The sequence below is a fragment of the Micropterus dolomieu genome, linkage group LG09 (genome assembly GCF_021292245.1).
Source record: "Micropterus dolomieu isolate WLL.071019.BEF.003 ecotype Adirondacks linkage group LG09, ASM2129224v1, whole genome shotgun sequence".
Taxonomy (NCBI): domain Eukaryota; kingdom Metazoa; phylum Chordata; class Actinopteri; order Centrarchiformes; family Centrarchidae; genus Micropterus; species Micropterus dolomieu.
This window is the reverse complement of record NC_060158.1, coordinates 25,156,837-25,180,547: the sequence shown is the minus strand read 5'-3', so window position 1 is coordinate 25,180,547 and position 23,711 is coordinate 25,156,837. Positions and strand designations below refer to the sequence as shown.

The window sequence follows — 23,711 nt, the reverse complement described above, 5'->3', positions numbered from 1 at the left end:
TGAATTTACAGTACAGTTTGAAGGTACAGTTCTTGTGCGGCTGCTTGTGTGAACATCATTTAATCAGAATCAGTTTTATTGCCAGGTATGTGTACACATACGAGGAATTTGACTCAGGATTGTACATTGCTCACGATGTGCTTACTTATACAATAATAAAATAATATAATAATAATAAAATAAAATCAGACACAAACTACAGAGTAGACAACACTAATATACACACTATGAACAAAACAATATAGACATATTGACAATTAACATTTGAGAGGTCTAGCTTCGTTTATTAATTAACGTGTAGTGTTTTTCTATTAAAGTACTCCAATTGTTCGGTATTGTATTGAAACTCGGCTTTTGCATCAATACTACTTTCTGAGAATTTCTGCTACGATTGATATCTGGCCCTACTTCTGCCAGCAGTGATACCTGTGAAAGTATATGTACAAACTCTCCCAGTTCTGAAATATGAAGAAAATGTTTTCAGGATAACCTGCATGGAATTCCTTGCATTAAAGTGTGTGTGTGTGTGTGTGTGTGTGTGTTTGATAGGTAGTATAGACAAAGAGAACTGCAAGAACGAGTCCTAAAACCTGGAATGAGTTAGTTCAAGTCAGTGTTTTTTTGAAAGGGTTTTTGGTTTGAAGCCTGAAACAAGGTCTGTGGTTAACATAAGGTTATGTCAGGTACATTCGATGGCATCCGGCTGGACATGGCAACTGATCTACTCACCGGTCTGCCTTTACAACCTCAGTGTGTTTATAGTTGAGCTCTTGCAAACTCCAACTTGTAGATTTATCAGTTTATAGTAGTTTCCAGTGGTAGTCTTGTTGTAAGGCATTTGACACATGACCACTAGCTAGATCAGGACAAGTTGGGACCTTAGTGGTGATGACAAAGTCATGAGACTGTGGTATAGTTAGTTTATAGCCTGATGTTAGCTTTTTGCTTCAAGTGAGTGCATTAACGCTTGAAAAAGCATTTGTGAAGATGATTTTGCTGAACAAAATGTTTGTAAGTATCTTAAACGTTTATTTGCCAAAGAGCTTATTCTCTGCAATAATCCTATGTAAAAATCAAATTAGCTTTTTTTCAAGGGAACCAGGGCGATGCTAACTTCTGGGTTGGCCTGCAAAGATACCTCATCCCTGCAGTACTCTACTATCTCTACAAGGCCTCGATAAGAGATGTCCTTAGTACTCAAAATGACATTAGGAACTTCTTAGAATTCAATCACAATTCACTTTTTCATAATGGCATGCTTCGTACACACAAACTCACACATTATTAGTTAGAATTACCTTTGAATTTCCCCCCTGGAGGGATAGACATTAAAGCCCTGTAACACACTTTACTTGTTGAGATAAGTACTATTGACTTTCTTCTTGGCTGCGAGTTAAAAGAGAATTTGGAAGCGGTTGTATGAAATTGCTCAATAATACAGCAACTTATCCTTTCGATCTGTTTTTGTGTTTCTCTGTCTCTCGCTTCCTCCCTCTCTACCTCTCTGTACACCCATTTCTCTCTCTCTCTCTCTCTAAAAAAATCCCACATACATTGACTTTTTGAAAGTCCTTGTGGCTTTGTGTGATTTAGCTGCCATGTCCTCAGTTCCTAAAGAACACAGTAGTACAGTAGTAGCTGCTTACAGTAAGAGAGCGGAAGAATACATTCTCTCTGTCATACTAACATATTACTGTATCTCTACTTTTGTCTCCCCCATTCTCTTCCTCATCCATTCTTTTTTCTTTTCCATGTCTCATTATCATGCTGCGCATTGCATTTACTGTATCTTCCTTTCCCTTGCTCTCTGTCTCTTTCATCTCGACTCTGTTTCTCTACCTCGGCTGCTCTTCTTTTCACTTGTTCTTCACCTCCCTTTCTCTCTTCCTCCATCCTTTACTTTTTCCTATCATGCCTCTCTCTGCAGCACCGTTCTCCCAATCTTTCTGCGTCTAACTTTTCCTCCCATACACTCTTGTTTACTTGCTTTATCTTTGCAGTGTTCCTATTTTAAATCTATGTAGGCAATACTCTAAGTAGGGTGTCGATATGTACAAAGCATTCTCCAGTTTCCTAACTCAAATAAGTCATAATTAAAGAGGACATATTTGACTTGACTTTGTACCCCGCCTTTCGCCCGATGTCAGCTGGGATAGGCTCCAGCACCCAGCGACCCTGTACACAAGACTAGTGGTTGACGATAGATGGATATTTGACTTTAACACAACTTTATTAAACATCAGAGTAGAATGAGCAGCGTTAGTCCCAGTGATAGCCACAAGTGTGTTTGAGGTACAATGAGAGATGAAAGAAGTCCTCTTCTTTTAGTCAGTCTGTGTGCTGTATAGGGTTGGGTACCGGAACCCAGTACTAATATGGAGCTGGTACCTACAACGCACATTCCGCAACCTCATTTTGGTGCCACTTAAATGTGTCGATTTCTCTCTGGTGCTCCGAAGAGCTTTATTAATGCTACAACAATACAGGCTACTGTGAGTGTAGCCTACGCCAAAGAAACAAACCTACCCAGTAGCATGTACAGTTAATGAGGATATCATTTTATTAAAGGACCAATTAGCAACCCACTTAAACAGCTTAACAAAAATTGTTTTTTGTTTATATATTGAATTAAATAATTGGACTATTGCTGTTGTTGCTATATAAATATAGCCACGATGTCCACTTGTCTTTGTATCTTTCAACATGCTTCAAGGCATGACATTTAAATGCATTTATATAGAGAGACAAAGAGTGGACAGACTTTTTCCAGATTTCTGTCCCGCTGCATCATTGTGAGGGACTGGTCAACACTCTTCTCGTCCCTTTTAAAAGCACCGCTCTCCCAACCTTGACATACTGCTAGTGTGGTGGAGTGGAGATGTACAACCTTCTCCCAGGAGAAAGATTATATTCTCGTCACTGTCTCCAACACTCTCGATGATTTTCCCCCTGCATTCAATGCAGAGTTGTGCAGAATACCAAAATGTAAGCGGCCTGTCTGACGTTCACAGCACAGAGGTATGTTTAGCAACAGTCTGGTGCTAGTTATGTAAGATTTAAGCAAGGTAACCAGTGGATTTCATGTGTATAATCAGGCTTTGACAATGTGCATCACTCCAATTAGCGACTGTAGTTGGAAGACATACCTGCTACCTTCAGATGATTTTGTAGGAGGTTAATTACCTGAAGGGGGGAGGCCTTCATACAGTAGATGCCAGCTGTTGTGGATGACAGATGCTGGTAGAATCTGATTTTAATCTTTATTCTGCCTTCCTGGCATCACAGCATAATTAGAATAGAACTGTTTTTATCAGTGCAATTAGATGGAACAGGTGCAGGCAAAATAAAAATACTCATTGCACCTTAAGAAAAATACAGGTTCACAAAGAGAAAGACACTCCTCACTCTGTGCCACTGTCGTCCCTCTTTCTGTCTCTGTCCTGCTCTTCCTCCAACTTTCTCCAGTGAGACCAGAAAATGGCACAAAGTCAGTAGTCCATCCTTGCAAAATAGGTGGAGCCGGAAGCTCGGTGATGTACAGTACTGACTACTTGCGTTGCTATTTGGCAAGCTTTTTCTACTAAACGTGCTAGCTAGCTGTCAACATGCTAGCGTCAACCAGCTACAATGGCCTGCCATGCCACTTGGCTTGCTAACTGACACATTACTATCAAACTAGCCTGCTCACTACCTGGACAATATGTTAAGTTTGTCCAACAGAAGTATTTGTACCGTCAATATGTATCTCTCAACTGTCCACAGAAGTTAATTACCCTCTTTGTATTTAGAATTGGATGGTGCGTTGCAGCTAATATGATAGCTCCGACCATTTTGGAAAATCAGCACTGTCTAGATGGTTCGCTGTCAGTCAGCGGTTCTCCAAAGCTGAACTCACTACCCTTTTCTTTTCTTTCATCCTCCTCCCTTTTTAGCTTACATACGTATTTGTCTTAAATTTATCCACCTCCATCTCATTCTCTCTTCCCTCACATTACCTTGTCACCACCTTGTATGTACACTGGAACAGTGGAACAAAACATTAGATGAGTCACTCAAACTTGTCTCGCAAACTGTGACGTGAATAGTTAAACTATGTGTGCACCTGCTGCACTTTATGGGACTGTAGTGACTCCAGGTGTGCCCTTGCCCCAGGTGGCTAGCTACCTCTGGCTATCTGATAGTGAATTCAACAATTACATTTCGAGAGGGGGAAAAAAAGACTCATGGACATGGAGTGTGTAGATTCTACTTCTAGCTTGCCAGCTGTCTGCAACAGCAGATGCATTAGAGCAGAAAAGTCTGCTCACTATCTGTTCTGAAACTGTCTTGCACATGACGCCCTGTAAATGTTAAAGTTGTTAAAGTGATTTTTTTTTTTTTATTGTTTCGGCCATATCGTCCAGTGCTGGATATTGTACATCTTACTGTATAATGCAACAGTATAATCCACGACAAGGTCTTAAAAAATGAGCATAGTAATCGCCACCTCTGTGAAACTGCCTAATATTTTTTAGTTCGTACAGGGTCACTGTGATTGCATTACATTGTGACCCTCTGTATCTCATTTGTTTCTCTCTGTCTCCCTTTGTTATGGTCTCTCTCTGACTTTCTAGACAGATGTACTTTTTATCGTTTCTTCAAACGCTCTCTACGCTCTCTGACTTGTCTCAGTTCTTCTGTCTGTTCAGTTTCAGTTTTCAAATCAGTTTTCTTCTCTTCTGCCTCCCTTGTATTGTGTCTCATGACTTCTTTCATTATTTCACTCCACATTTCTCTTTGTGTCTTCTACCCTTTTGTTGCTCTCTTTGTCCCATTATGCCATTTTATACCTCTTTTTAGTTTGCTCGCAATTGACCTTACGTAAGGTGACAGATCTGTTAAAGAAAGTGGCTGTGAAGCAGGATGTGTGAATTACTCAGTCGTCCATACTTTACAGGGACCTGTTAAAATCCCATTTGCTCAACATTGTGTTGCCCTTGCTCTACTGGGGGAAATTAACTGATCCTCTGACGTGTTTTTCAGAAAGTGTACATCATCTATAGACTCGTGAGCAATTGTAACCGTTTGCAAGGAAACCCTCCACTGCTCTGTTGCCTTTAGCTAACAGATGTCATAGATTTCATTAGAACTACTTTCTACCAAAGTCCCTATGAAAATATTTTACATCACATCCTGTTGACTGTCAAGGGTAACAATGACAGAGTTTGTGGACAGATATGTTCCTTTTGAATCTTTCATTTGTTTATGCTTGAAACACTGCAAATACAATTCCATCCATTTCTAAATTCAGAGTGGAAGCAGACATCCAGAGAATGAAATAGACATAGAAAAATCACACTTCTTCTTTATGTACATTGTTTTTATTTTACACTTGCTTTGGCAATGTAAACATCTGTTTCCCATGCTAATACAGCCCCTTTGAAATCTTAAGCTGGGGCAGATGAAACTAAATCTGTCTACAGGGCTAATTACTGTTAAAGGAGAAAAATGTATTTGGGTGAACTGGATCTTTAATTAGTGACAATTTATGATTTGATATCCATTTATTATTTGTCATGGTGCCCATGCTGACAAGCCAGCAATTAGTTTTTAGCAAATTTTCACTTGTCATTAAATTTTAAAATGTAGACATAAAAGCATAGTCATCTGTCCCTTATTGGCTCCCGTAGATAAAATAGCCCATCGTTGGAAGTACTCTAAATCCAAGCAGGATAATTAAGGCCATTACATTTTGTGTGTAAGGGATATGTTATGTTTTTGTGCCAGAGTAGGGCTGCAAAATCAGCACTTATTGATCGTAGATTTGCAGAATTGACTGAGGTGTGGGCCCAGCTCCATTGATCTTTGCGTTTTTGCCTCCTCCCACATTGTGTTCCATTTTTACCACCCACTACCTCACAGCAACAACGTCCCCAGTCTCAACTAATGCCCACTCAGTTTCATTGCTCGATTTGTGCTATACTGTCAACGTAGGAACAAAGATGATCAGACTGTGGTGCTGGCATTTGTCTGTATTGTATTGATGTCTTTTTGTGGTCTTGGCCTAGAAATGTGTGGCGCCACATTTAGAGAGTCACTCAGTAAATGCTAAATACTGACCTCATGGCTCATTTGTTAGTGTGGTAGAGTTCTCAGAAATAGACAGGGGCATTTATTAAATTAATCCTTCTTTAGCAGTCCCAGCAACCGTTTTTGAATGAAGTTGTCCACTGCTGCTCAACGGCCTTTCAGGCTCATGCTGTGGTAACTCTTATCAAAAGGGGTCTATCCACATCGTCTGTGCTTATATCCCTGGCTCATTTCCTTCAGTTTATCTTGGGTACTTATGGCATGAGCAATGAGCCTGTGTTTCTTAACTGGGTGGTCTGATTGATCACTTCAGCTAAACGCCCTGGCCTATAAATCAGTGCCTCGCCCCACTCAGCCCGTTAATCATGTCCGCCAACAAAGACAACGAGACAATTAAAGAAACATGGTTAGGCCTTAAAAAACCATGCTCCAGCAGTTTATTAGGCACTCAGGCAAGCTCAACGTAAGCCTCCATTAACCCAGAGATTTAAGATACAAGCAGCTAACTTGGAAGGGGGCTTAGTGTGACCTGGAGGGAAAGATGGGGTGATAGGCAGCATATCATTTGTACACAGGATGCGTTTTTACATCTTTGCTTTTGCAGTTTGATTCCACGTATTGTAATTGCTTTGGAGCATTATACATATCTCTCCTTTTTAAATCGGAGTAGTTTTGTTTCAAAGCTTGTACAGAAAATAACCAAAAGGCTGTTTGTACAATGCATTATAATTATCTTTAAATTAGTTCTTTGATTAATGTTCATAAACATTCAACCTACCAGCTATTCTACGTGTGCATATGGAATATGTCTTTGCACACTGCGTTTCTGTTGCTGATGTTTTTTTTTTCAGATGTTTCTCTTCACTTAATTTAAATTATGTATGTATTATTTATGTATTCATAATTAGGCATGCCTATTCAATTAAAATGTTCTATTCAGTTTTATTAAATGGCACCAACATATCTCAGGTCTAGAGGGTACTCTTTGTAACATTGATCATAGAGACCCAACAATTCCCTTTAGCGTCTACGGATTGTGAGCATAAATACCCATAAGGGGAAAAAACGTTAATGTGTATAGTGTGTGTGTTTTAGAGTCAGGCCTTTAAGTGTTTAGGAAGTTCAACATACAGGACTTCATGATAGCTTGTGTAACATGCTTTACTACCACTGAGAAAATAAATTCCTGAAGGAACTGCTGGTGTCACCAGTGATGAAGGCCTCTGAAAATTTGTCATTGAAATCCATTTCGACCACTTCCAATGGAGAGGAGAGAGTGTGTGTGTGACTGATGGACAAGTTGCACAAATGTGGCATTTATGTTTGAATGACTTTAATGGAAGTATTACCTGTTAGCTTTTACATCTTATAATTTAATATCCAGTCCAGAGTAGTAGATTTCTTTTCCTTGCAATTACTTCTCGATCTCTGAAAAAATCAACCCTGTTTTTAGAAATAAAATGTTTTCACTACACTCTCTTCATTTATGTATCCATTATTATGTTCTTGTATGTATATATAATGTTTCTTTTTTGTCTCAAATTTCATTCCATATTTAGTCCTGGCCAACATATTACACCAATAACACCAGTATAAAGCAAAACAGTTCAGCAATAACACAAACTGTGGTCACATAAATTGCAACAATTATTGTTTTTCTTTTTAAGCTTTGTTAAGCTAATGATGCAACAGTACTATGTAGGGACTACAGCACTGGATTATGTTATATTTTATGTTTATGGGTTTATAGTTAGTCCAAGCTCTGTAAACTCTGCCCTTCAAAAGCAGTATGGATAAAAAGTATGTGTAAAAAGACTGTACGGTTTAATGTAGACTTTAGTCACATTTCTCCTTTACACCTACAGAAACTACTGATGTAACTGCTCACTGGCTGTATTGGACAGTCTGTTCTCTGTATCTGAGATGTCCATCCCTTTCATCTGTCATTACCGGGGGGAAAAAAACACCTACTTGGGGGTTAAAATTAACTCCTTTAAAATCCAGCGTCATCTCTCCTGTCTTGATCTAAATCACAAATTGGCCCTGTTATGATCTGCATGAGAAAAGCAGGCCCGGAATGATGTGGAGATGGCCTGCTCCAGAGAGGCCCGTGGGCCTGATGAAAGTACCGCCACCTTTGATGTTATGACAAGGACTGATGAGCACTTCACACCGTGTCTTCTCTTGATGTCATGCATTTTGCTGTGCGCGTGTATGTGGCCGAATATTTTTAGAAAGCAATTGTAACCTCATGCATAAAGTATGATCTCACACACACATTAACAAGTCATTATGCGTAGGCTGTATGGGCAACTGAGACTCCCTAAAGAACATGAGGCATTGTGAGCTTTTTGTTATGTATTTGTCTATAATGAATAAAGACGTCTTCTATCCACAATGGTGAACAGGGCTGTGCACCATTACGACCCTGTGCAATGGCATCTTATTTACTCTTGAGTTTTTGAGTGAACAGAGAGATTGTTGTTGTACACTCAATTCTTGTGTCTGTCCACAGCACTCGCCAGTGTCATCTGCTGCTCGACATCTTCAACCCAACAGAGCATGAGCTCACCGTCAGCGCCAAGAGCAACCAGGACCTGGTTCTCCATGCGAGCGAGTGCCAGAGGTGAGTGGAAGGTTTCTCTTTCTACACACAGATATATGCAGTCTTACCATGTTCCATATAGAGATGGCTCAAAGCAAAATATCTTCCAGGTCTCAAGTTTGTTTAGTTGATTTTCTCCCACATTCTTAATTCTGTTTTTATTCACGCAGAAATTACAAAAATCATCAAGCTTTGCCCACTCTTTCTTTAGATATTAAAGCAACATACTGGTGTTAGTTCATGTTTTCACCCATGACCTAGTAGGGCAGGATGATAAAATGATAATTTTCGCAATATAATCTTCCACAATAACAATATAACAAATGTTTAATAAAATTTCAATTTATTTTTCAGTTTTACTGTACTAAAAGAGTCTAAATGCTTGTTTTCCTTCTTTGCCAGGGAAAAAAGAAAACTGGCGGTAAATCCTAAATTTGTATTGGACCATACAAGATCTGTTAATTTTTTTAGTCCTAAAGTTGTCATACCTTGATGTGCTTTCACCTTCCCCTGACACGCAGATAATCTTGGACACATCATCGTCACACTCTCACTACCTCAGCCTCTCTCTCTCTTTCTCCACTTGTCCTTTCACTAGAAAGTGGCAAATTATGATTCCTGTCAGTGCCGTCTCTCCAGTGCATCCTTCGCCACAAGCAGAGGTACACTGTTGGTGACTCACAGGCCTTTCTCCACAGGGGTGGGATGTTATTATTTGCGCGGGAATTAGGGGGTGGAAGGGGATCTTTTCAGACAGAGCCAAACAGCTCATCACTCAGCTCACGCCAAATAATCTTTCCTGTGCAGAAATGAGCTGTGAAGAAAGATAACTTGAGAAGTCGCTAAAAAAGTTGCATTTAGAGATACTGTTTACTTATCCTAAAGGTATTTTAATGGATTAGCTGGGAGCAAGGGCTTATCATTGCTAAACTTGGAGAAGAAACTAAACAAAAACAACAATCAAACAACCAAAAATACATGATTGTTTACAGTTGCAATGCAGGGAGTGCAGTGTAGTGTAAGTGGTAGGAAAACAGAAAAGCTTATTATCACACACCCTGTTTGTAGTGTATTCGTGATGCGACATGTGCTGTACGCTGCTAGTATTGAAGCGAGACTGTGCAACTTTTAAAAGACAGGAAATAACACATTTTTTCTCTTACAAATAAAAATGTTGAATTAGTTGAAACCAACTAATCATTTGTCATTAACACAACATATTTAATTTATATTTATTTATTGATTTCTGGTTTTTAGGTTATTTCATTTCAGACAACTTCAGAACTTATAAACATGAGTTGTTCTCACTCAGACGATGAGTTGAATGAATGAATGTGCAACTGAAAGTTAACTCAATGTATCAAATTAAGTTGAAAAGAAACATCAACAAACATCATAGGGCAGACTTCCCAGCATGCATTGTTTAAGAATTAAAACTCTCCAGAGACCCCTCTTTTTAAGTTTGCTGTGTGTCTTTAATACATGGTTACTTATTTTCATGATCCAATTAAGTATTTATGATTGATTTATTTATTTAATTTATGAAACTACACTGCACTGTAGCATGGCATTATCTAGCTTCGGTGTATCGCTTCTTTTTCTGCGGAATGTAATGTAGCTTGCTTCTTTCAACTGAAGTGTGGTGTAGCTTCACTGGCTACAGTTTCACTGCTCGTGTTACTGTACTATAATGTATTGTGGTCTTTAAATTTAGAGTGGATTTTTCCACAGCTCAGACAAACTCCCTCTGCAACGTTACAGTAATATTTTTATCAGCTTGAGGTTGAACTAATCCATGCAGGTTACATGATAACGTTACATTTACTGCATTTAGCCGACGTGATACAGCGTTAGCTCGCTTGCTGTTATTCAGTAACTAACATTACTGTCAGTGTATCTTTCACCGGAGGCTCAGCAATGCGAACACAGCTAAATGTGTTGAATGATAACTAAACGTTATTGAGCTAGGCTGAATATCATAAATGAGATCGTTGTCACACTTTATACCAGTTTGACCACAGTAAGTAACTTTACTGCAGTGGATGGGTCTTCTTCTGTGTTGTTGTCGCCGTTTTGTTGTATTATTGTATATTATGTGGGTCACGTTAGTTACAGCGACTGAGAGGTGGAGAAGCTGTGTACATAAGTATTGGTAAACGCCAATAAATCTAAATTGAACGGTAGCAAGCAAACAGCGGCAGGTCCGAGCTAACGTAACGTAAGGTTAGTAACCAACACCACCATTTGCTTTGTACTGTTACATCCCTTCTTGCAGGCTAAGTCAACACTTTGACTTGAGTGGCGCACAGGATAATAATATGGGTCTCATTAGTTGGTGAAGGAATGTGGAAAGCGATATAACTTTGCACCAGATAACATTAGCAACTGCTCGGCATTAGCCGGCGAGCTAACGTGACTCTCTCTACGTGTTTCTTCAGCCTTTTTGATGGTCACTGCGTTGTTACGGGATATCATCTGAATCGCGTTTGGTCTGATGGGCTTCAGCACATAAACCTTTATTTTTGTTGTGGAGTTTATGTTGGAGTCTGTGTTTTGCTGGGTGCCAGTTATTTTATGGTTTTAGTGGACTGCATTTCGTTCGCTGCAGTGCTGTCGCTGTAGTCTGAGAGAGACTCGGGAGCGCGCACAGAGCTGCATCCGACCCGAAAAGCAGAATAGTGGCTGGGCTGATGCAAACAACAGAGAAAACAGGTGTGTGCTTCATTTGTAAGTGAGGTTTAAGCCCATTGACAATGAAAGGCAATGAAAATTAGATTTTTTAATAATTTAATTTTATTATTAATTTAAATTTTTTAATGATTGCTGGTTAGGTGTACCACACTCCTTTCTTCCCCTGCTCTTTTTTGCCATGCTGCTTTGGTATATGAATGTGCAGGGTGTTTCTTTTGTTGTTGTTTATTTGTTTGTTTGTTTCATTAAATGAGCACATCATACCAGAGAATTAACAAATGTCTGCCAAAGAAAAGTCCAATTGTGCTGCCATTTTGCCATTTTCTTGAGTCTCTTGAAAGAGATTTTAAACTCAAGATCCCACGCTGTTATCCATTTACCACCCACTGTTCTGCCCCTGGAACACTAGCACTATGTAGAACTTTGCCAGACTGTAAGTACCATCAAAGTTTGAGTGAATATAAACATGAAATACATTTACTGATCAATTAGACTCTGTTTTTGTTTGGGTATTCAATAAAAGAAGATAATCCAGGGACAGTGCTGGCAAGTAAATAAGTACATTTACTCAAGAACTGCACGTAAGCACAGTTTTGACTTGCTTGTACTGCTACTGTTAAATTTTATGTTGCTTTTCTACTCTAGTACATTTCAGAGGGAAATGCTGTGCTTTTTTCTCCACTGCATTTATCTGACAGATTATACTGTTACTGTATGTTTCAGACTGAGATTTAACCTTTAAAACATGTCTAATAAATACAACGCATTGTTCAAGATTAAACCTTTTTTAATCTTTGTGACCTCTTATTTTAAGCACAGACCGGGCGGGACGATCGATTTTCGCACAAAATGCAAAAGAGAAATCCATAGACAACCCTAGTATTTCGTCACCCTATGCATGCCACGCACCTCTGTGAAGCTAGGAGGCGCAGCCAGAACGTCAAACCAACCATTTTTATCCATACCAAACACACATAACAGCAAGCATCTAAATGAACTTATATCACAACGTAAATCGCTCTGTAATCACTGGACATGGCTGCAGCTGTTCTCTCATCTCATCCTACACCACAGTCCAACCACTTTAAAGAAAGTCCAGCTCCAGCTCTGATCAGCTGTGTAACTCATAACACTCAAATCGTAACACTCATAGGCCGGTTAATAATAACAACAAACGCATCAGTATACGTTTACAGTTACAACCGCTGACTGACTTTTGCCGTTTTTGCTGTTTTCAGTCCAAAAGCAGCTGTTTTCTGTGTGTCACTGGTCTGACTAACTCCGTACCTATCCAGCCAGCTAAACAGTGATCAATAAAGCCACAGGAGACACTGTGCCGTTTGTGGAGTTTATCAGTAAAGTTTGTGAAACTGAAACAGATAACAATACATACAACAATACATATCAGTAACAGCATTACAGTACATCTGTGTGTAGTACAGCGCTAGCATAAATGCTAGCCATGAACTAGCTTCAGAAATGTCTACATGACAGACATGCTGTGTTAATGCATACAAGCATCATTACTTACAGACATTGCGTTTAGCAAGACATATGAAGGAGGGATGTTACGTCAGCACCAAAATATCTGAGCTGAATCCCTGAATCACCTGCATCCTGAACACAACTTCCGGGGTCACCCAGCACAACTACTTCATGCATCACTAAAGCAACAACACTATTTAAATGGCCAATTGGAGGCAGTAAACCCATGCATAAATCACTCTGAACATAAGAAAACACAGTCCATAACACTGTGTGAAAATATTGCCCGGGCTGCCATCTTGGTATTGCGCAACCACTGAGGTCTTAGGTTTCTTTTGTCAAAATGAAGGAGAGAAGAAGTTCAGGCCGACCCGTAGGAGCTACACAGTAGAATGTTCTGTTCTCAAGTTGTGAGCCTGTAAAGCATGGGAGTGCTTTTGGTCAATATTTCAATGTTTTGGAAGCTTTATGTTATTTGGAATGTGCTTATATGGACAGAAATAGTGTTTTGAATAGGGTAGGGCATGTTAACGCGTTATTATCGCCGACAATTATTTTATTTATTTATTTAATTTATTATTATTATTATTAGTTTGAAAGTCCCTTGCTCACTTGCTCTGAATACACATACAATCAAACCATGGGTCACAGGAGGGGCGGGATGTTGATCAGCCTGCAAATCAACCACGAGAGTAACCATGGCAACGGCTTCTATGCTCTACACAGCTGTACCCTATTTAACTTAAGTTAAATTATAGGCTAACGTTACATAACTTTACCTGATAGGCCTTCTTCTAGTTTTGCGGGGATGCTCTGCCATGCGAATTCCCTCCTGTTGATGTCCTGATAATTATTTAGAAAACAGTAATAGATTCTGGAAACTCACAAACAGCGAGGATCAGTATCTCCTCCGATGATTTGTGCTGCGCATCACGTACAAAAAGTTCCTGTTCAGGAAAAACACAAGACAACTGGACTCTGAGAGTAACTTGCTTTAATGCCCTGGCAGTGGCAAACAGCTTTGGTTTAATATTTGATTTGATTACATTAATGTTTAAGTATTATATATATTTTATTGCTACTGTGTAAAGGGAATACTGCTGGTAAAAAAGCACCTTATTTGTTTAAAGACTTTGCAAACCACATGTTATTGCACTTTTGTGCTTATAGCGGTACATTTAAATTAAAAGTGCGCAATAATTCATTATTCAATTTTTCGCATAACTATGCGCATAATTGCAAATTGCTATTAAAATATAGATTTTATATCAGGCGAGGATGAACATATCATATTTTCATTTATTGCATCTCCATTTAGTCTTTAATAGAAAAATAAATAGGTTCATTTACAGTTGATTCATACTGCTTAGCTGACCTATCAAAGGAGACCAGAATTATGCCTCTAGGCCTAATGGTTGAGGAGTTTTTACTGATTTATTTTGGGTATGTTATTTTAGGCGTTCTTCCTGGAAATAGGTGTTAGTTTCAAAGTGGTTAAAAAAAACTCCATCTGACATTTGATATGCCTTTTGAGTTGTTAGCAGTTCCACTGAAGAGACATTTCACCTCTAAATGGTATCATTTCAATAACTGTAATAATCAGAGAGATCAAGTTATCCTTAATTTCACAAAAAGCAAAGATTTTTCTGTTTCCTCCCATAAATCATCTCGCAACCACACAGATTTATGCCGTGACCCTTTGGAAGGCCCCGACCCCCAAATTGGGAACTAATCTGTACATAAAGTAGTTAAAACCTACTCCACCATAACAGGCTGCAGCAGGAAGATACTGCTTTTACATTGATTCATCAGTATTAATCTACCAATATCATGTATATGTTAATATAGTCATGGCAAGATACCAGTCACAGGGGACATTCTTCTGTGGAACAAGTACTTTTAAGTGCATTTTGCCATTGTTGTATTGGTACTTTTACTTAAGTAAAGGATCTAATTATTTCTTGTCACAGGACAATGCACAGCAGAGTATACAGCTTGAAGTGTGATGGGCTCAACAGAAATAAAACTGTTCTTAGGTCAAAAGTTGTGTTGGCTATTTTCTGTCTTGAGTCTTAGTTTTAACGTGTTTCTTCAGTTCTTTTAAGTCAGGCCATATGTCGCTGTTAGATAATTCCTCATATTGCCAAGATTAATTTCTCACATCTCTCACTGATACCATCAGAAAGTCATTGTTAGACATAAGAAATTATGTAGAGGTCAGAATACATAATGCCCCAGTATGACAGAATGTGCCTCTGGGGCAAAAAATGTCAAACCTAGTAACAACTGCAGATGCATATATGTATAGACTCGCATGTCTTTCCCCCCTTTGACTGACATTCCCTCTAGATATAACTGTTGCTTTGGATTCCACCAATCAGCACTTCCGTCCTGAAGCGATTTCTCTGGAAGCCTGACAGACATACATTCATTACAGAAGATTAGCTCAGATCCTGCATATCGATTCATTCCACACCATACAATATTTCTGTAGATACCCTGACGAAGCAGAGCATAGTGGATGCAGCCGGACTCAACAAACCCCAGCTCATGTTTTGGCAACATGCTGATCACTTCCTTTTGACGCACACACCCGGCACGCACACAGATTATCAGAGTGGGGCAGGATTTTGCATATAGAGAAATTCTGGGGCCACGCACTCGTGGTTCTCCATCTGCTGAACCATATTGTGTTTGTCTCTTCAGTACCTCTTCTCGCGACATCAGATAGCCCTGTCATTTCATATTTCTTTTCTGTTCTATGATGAATGAGGTGTCAGGCTCAAGATGTTTTCTGGAGTCAGAATCCAGGACTGGTGAGGCTAAGGCTTCAATCCGACAGTCGCAAAAATGACTCTGTCAATCATCCACACTTCTCCTCCTACAACGAACCATTTTTAATTGTTTCCATTGAGCTTTTTCATGGTTACACAAGTAGAAAGGGAGAAAAAGCCTTCATGCGTGGAGAGACATAAGCAGCTTCAACAGTAGATTTAATAGTTTCTAGACGTGTGTCCATATGAGGGGATCATGAGGACAGCAACAGGGAGCTGTTTCCTTATTCTGGTACAGCTACATTGAAGTAGTGGTAGCTTACATTTATTGAATGCTGCTACTGAAAAACAAAGATGCCATTGGTTGTGTTTAAGTAGTAAGTTTAGTTTGTGGAGTGTTTGTTCTCTCCCTGTGAAGGCGACACGTGGAGAGGGGGCAACAGGGTGAGGAACAGAGTGCTGCTTTCATCTTCTCATATCATTCACAGACATGTCTTTTACAAGGTCTTTATCCCCTTAATGGTGTTCTTTAATGGCCAATGGAAAAAAAGGGAAGCGCCTCCAGCATGTGAATTGTCACTTTGATGTTTGGGAGCCCGACAAGGCTCCCAAAGACCGACGTGACACCACACAGTGATGCCCAAACTTCAGTTTTTGCTTTGAACAGAGCAGAATAGAGGGAGGAGGAGGAGAATGTGTACCTGTCTTTTTCTTTTGTGTTTCAGATCTTTCCAGATTTTCCTGACATGACTTTACGTGGGATTTTTACAGGCTCACATTGAGAGAGGTTTTATTAAATATAAATTTAAAGCAGTTTCCTTCATCAATTATGGGACATGTTAACAACCAATGTTCAGCTAATCATTAATAAAGGATGCAACACAAAGTGCACATTTTCCATGATAAAAGCATTTTTAAACTACTGGCATGGCCCATAATCACCACAAAATTCAAGCTGCTCAGCTGCAGCACATTGAACAGCTTGTGAACACACCTGTGAATATCACTTGGGTCCACCTAGATGCTGGTGCGGTCCTAACGCTTCAGTAACTAACAACACACTGTCTGTCCATGGCATTTTGGCTACAGCGCAAGTTTTGAATTGAATTATTATTTTTATTTTTTTTATTGAAATCTTTATTTCGAACATGCAAAAGAAAGTGTAAAAAAATAAAACCATGTTTAAAAAAAAAATAGGTAAAAACAACAGATGAGCAGCAAAAGTACCCTTCTTTCCTGTGTTAACATATTTCATCAGATGTGGGAAAAGGAGTAGGAAGAAGTAAAACTTATGTACTCCTACCCCTTTTTTTTCGTTTGTTGTCTCTTGTTCTCCTGCGGGTGTTCAGAACCAGATATCAGCCTGCTGCTGTCAATCGAATACAGACACGCCCTCAGCCAGAGTCAAAAACACCCTTTTGCTTCTTTTAAAAATAAAAAACTATTAACTAGGGTGTGACGAGACAATTAACCCACAAGACGAGATTCGAGATTGGGTTCACACGATTGAGACGAGACCAGATTTTAAGAATCTTTAATGCTGGAATAAATGAAAATTTTGAGCTTTAAACACTTTATTTCCTGTATTCTGCACCAGTTTATGGTGATTTTTTAAATTTTATTTATATAAAGAGAAACACAAAATTCAGGTGGCAAGTGATGATTCAAATCTATAACCTTACTATAACAGAATCTAAGTCAGCGCAGCTCTCAATCTTTCTGTGCTGCTTTCAGATCTGTTCAGAATCCCTGCTGGGTCATGACTTTGTCTTCCATCCTCTTTGTGTCTTTGTTTGGGGGGGAAGTAACCTTTAAATTTGACTGTGGCACCTTTGCACCATAACGATAAATTATTTAATTTTAATTTAGTTAGAAACTCCTGGACTTTAATAGCTCCTGTGTTTTAGCAGATTTTCTGCTCATGGTTAAAACTTTCTGCACATTCAGAATCTCTTCCACATATCTGTGTTCTCTGACATGTCCAGAAAAAAGGCAGAATATTACCAGACTAACATCATCATTTAATGAGAAGTCTACCTGCCCTTTACTCTGCTGTGCATTACGTTTTTGATCCACTAGAAATCTCACCCGAAATCCACACACGTTAACTTCCAGTGCAGCTCACAGTCCCAAACAGAGCAGGCTGCGCTTCAGTTTTTAGATGTTTAGTTGCAAAACTCTACCAGCTACTCGTCACAGCTGTCTGGACCACTGACTGTATATAAAAAGGTGTGGACTCACAGCGCAAGTAGGTTCAGCTAATTACTATCGCACCATTGTCAATCAGCTGTGTGGAATAGATTAGCTCCGTGAGTCCATCTTTTCAGTTATTCATTTGTATTTCACTGCGTGAGAAAATTAATGTGTGGCTTGTCAGCGTGTGAAAAATGGCATGTGCGTGTGAGACAGCTTTTTACCTGACGAGAATTCTCGTCATAATTTAATCTCGTGAGATCTTGTGCCGCGAGATCTCGTCATGACCCTACTAACAGTATATTCAAAAAGCAAACCCAGGGAAGGAGGACGTAAACAGACAGATACCACCTAATGACACAAACAAGTAGTTCTCCAAAACCACATTGTCTGACGGTTTACACTGCACATTTCTCGTCTTATATATTCTTAGTAAGTATATGTTAGATGGATTAAATCAATTACTGTGATTAATAGGTAGTGGATTAATCATTGACCTTCCAAGTGAAATACATCACAATGACGTGTTTTAATTCTAAAAGAACAGCAGGACTCCTCTGTTAGATATCTCTGATGAAATTATGACCACAGAGGTTTCAATGGTGAGACTGTAAAACATGCCCTGAAACATCCATTCATCAGTATGCTCCACCAGGCACATTAAGTCTGGTTTTGGCGAAATTACTAATTCATCCTATAATTATTCGTCGGTGGAGTTTTTTTTTTAACCACCTTGAGCTGAGAAAAATTATCAAGCTGTAATGGTCACTGCTCTGCATAAACAGCATGTAAATTAGAACCGCTCTCCTCACTTGCTTTTTTCTATTCTATTACTTGAGGAAAAGGGAGCGCTCCTGCGCGTACCGTCAGACAGCCCTGACCTTTCTGCGACTGAATCTTGGATCTAATGAGCAAATTATGATGAGACGGAGCAAATGAAAGTGTCTATTATTAATACAAATCGAAAATAAGAAATGATGTCCTAGATGTCAGGCAGGAAAGACATTTCTGTCCCACGAGTTCTTAAGCATTGTAATTACGTTGGTTTGATTGCAAGTCAGTCAAATCCTTTAGAAGGTTTGATGCAAGTGTTTGAACAGTATCTAATTATCAGAATTGAAGAGCAGAGGCCCTGATGCACTTATCTCTAGCTGTCAGCTGTATAAGTATAAGCAGTGGGAGAACATCCTCTGTCACAACCGTGATATGATCCCCATCAGTCCGTCATCTGTATCTTCCAGGAGATTCATTTGCTCCGTCATTGCCCGATCAGTTTTACAAGATTCATGGGGATGTTCCATTGTTTTCTGTCTTCTCTAGTCTTCTCAGCAAGTTGCTCTGGCATGCTACTCAGGTTTTTGTAAATCATTGCTAAGGTAGCAATGTCATCAAATCTGAATGTTTGGCGGGGACAGGGTCCTAACTTCAGGTCCACTTGCTCAGTGAGCAGTTGTTTTTTTTTCAAAGCACTGTTTCAAGAATGATCTTTACACTTGTCTTCTGATATGTTTTTGGTTTTGTATCACCAGCACAAACGTAGAGTGTAATACAAGCCTTCAATAATAATAATAAACTAAATAAATTATAATGCTCAAAATAAAGTTTAAAAAAAAATTGCTTCACATGGAAAAAATAGGATTAAAACATTTCAACTTTGCCGGCAAATAAAAAATAAAGTGTGGAAAATAAAAACACTAAACTAACACAAGTTAAACCGCTGTTAGTGGATGTGTTAGTTCTTGTATCAGCACGTGGATATTTTTAAGCTCAACATTATCTTTGAAAGCTCAATATCTTTCATTGTAATAAAGATAACATTCAGTGGGACGGATGTTTTCAGTCTTGTAAGTCATTCAGTGTCCAGTTCTTTTCCAGCGGCAGGTTGCCCTCAGACCTTTTTGATCACAATCCCGCCTCTGCATCAAAACCACAGCGGTGTCTCCCAGGGGGATCTGATCAGGCCTTTGGGGGTTTACATGTCATCACAGGATCAACCCGCAAACTAGTTCCCACTGCCGTCCACAAATATCCCTGCAGAGCCAGCTCAGTAATGCCTCCTGTAGTAGAGTGGTGAGTTGGCACTCACTGCAGCGGTCTCTCATGTCTCCTCTCCATTGACCATGCCTTTCGGCTCTGCCGGATCGGTGAGCACAAGGCCAGACATGCCTCATTGCACGGGCTTTTCAAACAAAGCTTGTTTCCATGGTGACCACCTTTCCCCTTTCTCGTTCTACTTTTTATGGCAGCAGAGCACATAATGCATCTGCAGTCAGTCATCCCCTCTTCAGCAGTCCCAGCCTAGTGTAAATATTATCATTTGATTGTTGTTGTTTTTTCACAACTTGCAAATCAACGTGGCCTCTCTCACACCCAGTCAAAATAGTGTACATGCTCCATGAACAGTATCGTGTGTAATGAATACATTTCTATCCGTTGAGGGTAGGGCATACTGTAGGAACAATTTTTCTGACAAAGATGAGAGCTGACTGCTGAGATATACATCTGCTGCAGCTCGACCTCTCCCCGGGATTCAGCGTCACACAACTGTCGTTTTTTTTTTTTCTGCAGAAGTTTTTATATTTTTCCCTCTTTCACATTTCCTTGAAATAATGTGTTCCCTAGGGGGCGTTTTAGCCCTGTTGGCAGTCTGGAGATGGGTTAGTTAAGATGCTTGAACATGAAGATTTATTTTTCTCATTCACATGTCCCTTCTGTACAGTACTGTATTGCAAGAATCACTCCATCCGGCTGCCTTAGGCCTCATGTCCGTGCATTATAATTTACAAACTGCAGCGTCCCTCGTTCAAATCCAGCTGGAGACTTCAGTTGCATGTCATTCCCTTCTATCTCCCCATGCCCTGCCTCTCTCTACTGTGCTGTCTAATAATGGCAAAATGCCCCCAAAAAGAGCCTCTCGGTTTCTGCAGCAGCAACAAAAATAGCTCACTCTGTCAACCCTAGTATTAGTTTATAAAGCCTCAATTTTAATGACAGCAGGCGCATTAGAAGCATTCTTGGATACCTACCCGCATGCAGTAATTGGCAGTAAGGATTCGTTTTTACCGCAGCTCATCATATTGAGCGAGATGTGGATGGATGAAGCAGCCGCTGCACACAAAGGGTTACACAGAGTCAGCCGCAGCCTAAAAATAGACTGTTGCTCTCGCCTGCCTCTGCACAGGCCTCTATGGATCTCCGCCCTTAAGCTCTTGCACGTGAGGTAAAAATAACCCTCTCTGTGAAAACACACATACACACACAGACTAGGCACGTTCTTCGCTCTCAGCTTCTCCCCCTGTGACATAACGCAATCACTGGCTGTTAAAAGAAAACATGCAAAATGCCTCTGATAAAATGTTGGTTGCAAATGATTTGCTGTTATGTCCTGCTGTGTGGGGCATAATTCAAACTGTACACATTGCTCACAGCTTGCATACAGTCACACACCAGAGAAAACGTGCACACATTGCAGTAAAACCACTAGACAAATTCTGAGACTATCTGTGTTTCTCAGAAGTAAGCTGTGGTTGTAAGCCTGCCATTGGCCGACTGTTTGCGTCAGAATTCTCCTATCAGCCTGTTAACCTTTTTCAAAGTCCCCTTTAAAAAAAAACAAATCTCCTAGCTAGTCATGCATAGCCAGACCTTTCTCCACACCTCCGAGCTAAAAAAAAAAAAGTTTTGGCATGCTTTGACTAAGATATGGATATGGATGCAATAAGGCAGATCTGATAGGTTTTTTTGGTGAATACTTGTAAAGATATACAAGGATTATGTTTAGAACATTCAGTCAGTTGGAGCTGATTTGCCACATCTTTTACCTTTTAACTGCAGTGACTTGACCAATGTACAGATCTTTTTCACTTTACAAGAGTATCTGTGATATTGGTTTAATAGCTATATACAGCTGATAAATTGTCAGTGGTTTTAACAAGTCCAGCGAGCCTAGGCTTACGCCCCCACCACGATTGTTATTGGTTTGAATAAATAGCGCTAAAAACGAAGTGTGGAGATCCGGCTATGCGAGACTACAAGACAATTAACAAACCTCTCACACAGATATGTTAAATACTTTAACTCAATAGCGGTATGGTAGTCGCGGCACTGCTACAGCAGCAGTAGTTGCATTTGCACAGCACTGAGGTGTTTGAACTGACTGTTATTATGTGTCCATGGTTGAGTTTATAGACCTCATAGCTGAAATGATTCATGGCTTTTCAGTGGTCAGATAAAAGCGACCCCATATGTTTTAATGTGATTATCACGTACTTTTCGTCAACAGAGCATTTAATTAGGAAGGGGTCATTTCACTGTGACCGGCTCCTCCTAAGGTGGTGTTATTACTGCCATTAAAAAGGCTTCACTGCCACAGCGTATTACATGATGGCAGTAATTAGCAATATAGTGTCAGAAGTCACACCCGATGGACAAGATGATATTCAGTGATACAGGTCTCAAACAGTTAGTATGTTACCCTTGTGTTCGCAGTGCACTGGTTTTCTGCTACAGTCCTAAGACATGCGTATCAGGTGAATTGGACTCTAAATTGCCTGTAGTTATGGGTGTAAGTTTGAATGTTTTTCAACGATGAATGAAGCTTGCCTGATATCAGACAGAACTGTCAACTCGTTACACTCCATTTCCATCTTCAGTCTGACATTGCCTCCTCCAGGGCGATCCAGTTTTCCCTAACCACAAGAGACAAACGTTATCTGCCTGAATCTAACGTCATTTGAACACCATCTAACAGTCATTCCAACCCACAACTTCATGTATAGATAGCTGAATCTTATATTTTCCTGCAGTTTATATCAGCTTTATGTCCATTTAATATCAAAGTTTTTCAACCAAAGTATTATTCACTGAATGATAATATTTGACTAGGACCTGTTCAACCATGCATGGCAGAGCCATGAAAATAGCACAGAACATGTGCCTTGTGTAATGTGCTTTCAACTTGCTCTGAGCAAGCACAAGTCTTCTGTTCCACACCTCTGCTTTGCCACTACTCTTACCTAGAGTCAAGCTCATTGTGAGTCATAAAAAAAACATGGATACAGGCTAGAAAACATAGTTTTCACCTTATAAAATGCCCCTTGGTACAAAGCCCCACCGATTGACACATGTGGACAAGAAAATAGACCTCTCTATCTGTATGCATCAACACGAACAACATTGCTTATTTCTGCAGGTCTAGCTTCCATCTGTGCATGTCTTTGTAGGATTTATTTGAGTGCTAAATGATTCACAGCTCACTCTTTTGAACAGATAGATATGGGTGAAATCGGTCCATCCATCCATCCAATCTCCCATCTAGCCTTGCCACCTTTCTCGGCCAGGGAATTGAAGGCCAAGCAGGCTGTTATCTGTTAGGGACTGGAGGGAGGCAGGGGGGTGCAATGGACTGGGAAGTAGGCCTAGTGATGTTCCACTGGGGCCCCAGCTAAGCTTACAGGTTGTTTTTAAAAGCCTTGTAATAGGCTAGATTAGTCTCCAGATATGGCCCAATCCTTGAAAGACTCCACAATCAAATCTATAGAAAAAGAAGATGGTGGGAGAGCTTGGCTTGTTAATACTCTCCTGCCTTTCATACTTTACACAAAAAAAAAACACCCACTAACATCTGGCTTTTGTCTTCAGTGGGAAAGGGTACAATCGGCATTCACTCCTGGGTCAAATGACTCCGCAGTAGTCACCGGTATTTATCGGCAGTGATGGAAACATAACAGCCAGTGGACACGCTAATTTCTGTCAGCTGTCTCACTTTATGTTGACGCGCCGATGTCTTTCAGAACACACGAACACTGCAAACACGTGGCCCATAAAGTATACCCCAGCAAGCCCTGTGAGATGGGGGGGGCCCCGCTGTCTAAGCACTACTCCATATTACCAAG

The 23,711-nt window shown here is 39.9% G+C and overlaps 1 protein-coding gene across 3 annotated transcripts in view; it reads left to right on the top strand.

The window, feature by feature from the left end:
* trappc9 (trafficking protein particle complex subunit 9) overlaps positions 1–23,711 on the top strand; it is a 272,399-nt gene that overhangs the window by 167,053 nt on the left and 81,635 nt on the right. For all 3 annotated transcript variants that reach the window (XM_046059801.1, XM_046059800.1, XM_046059802.1), the window contains one exon: positions 8,585–8,695. In XM_046059801.1, the coding sequence (XP_045915757.1) occupies positions 8,585–8,695 (111 nt within the window). The remainder of the gene's footprint in view (positions 1–8,584; positions 8,696–23,711) is intronic.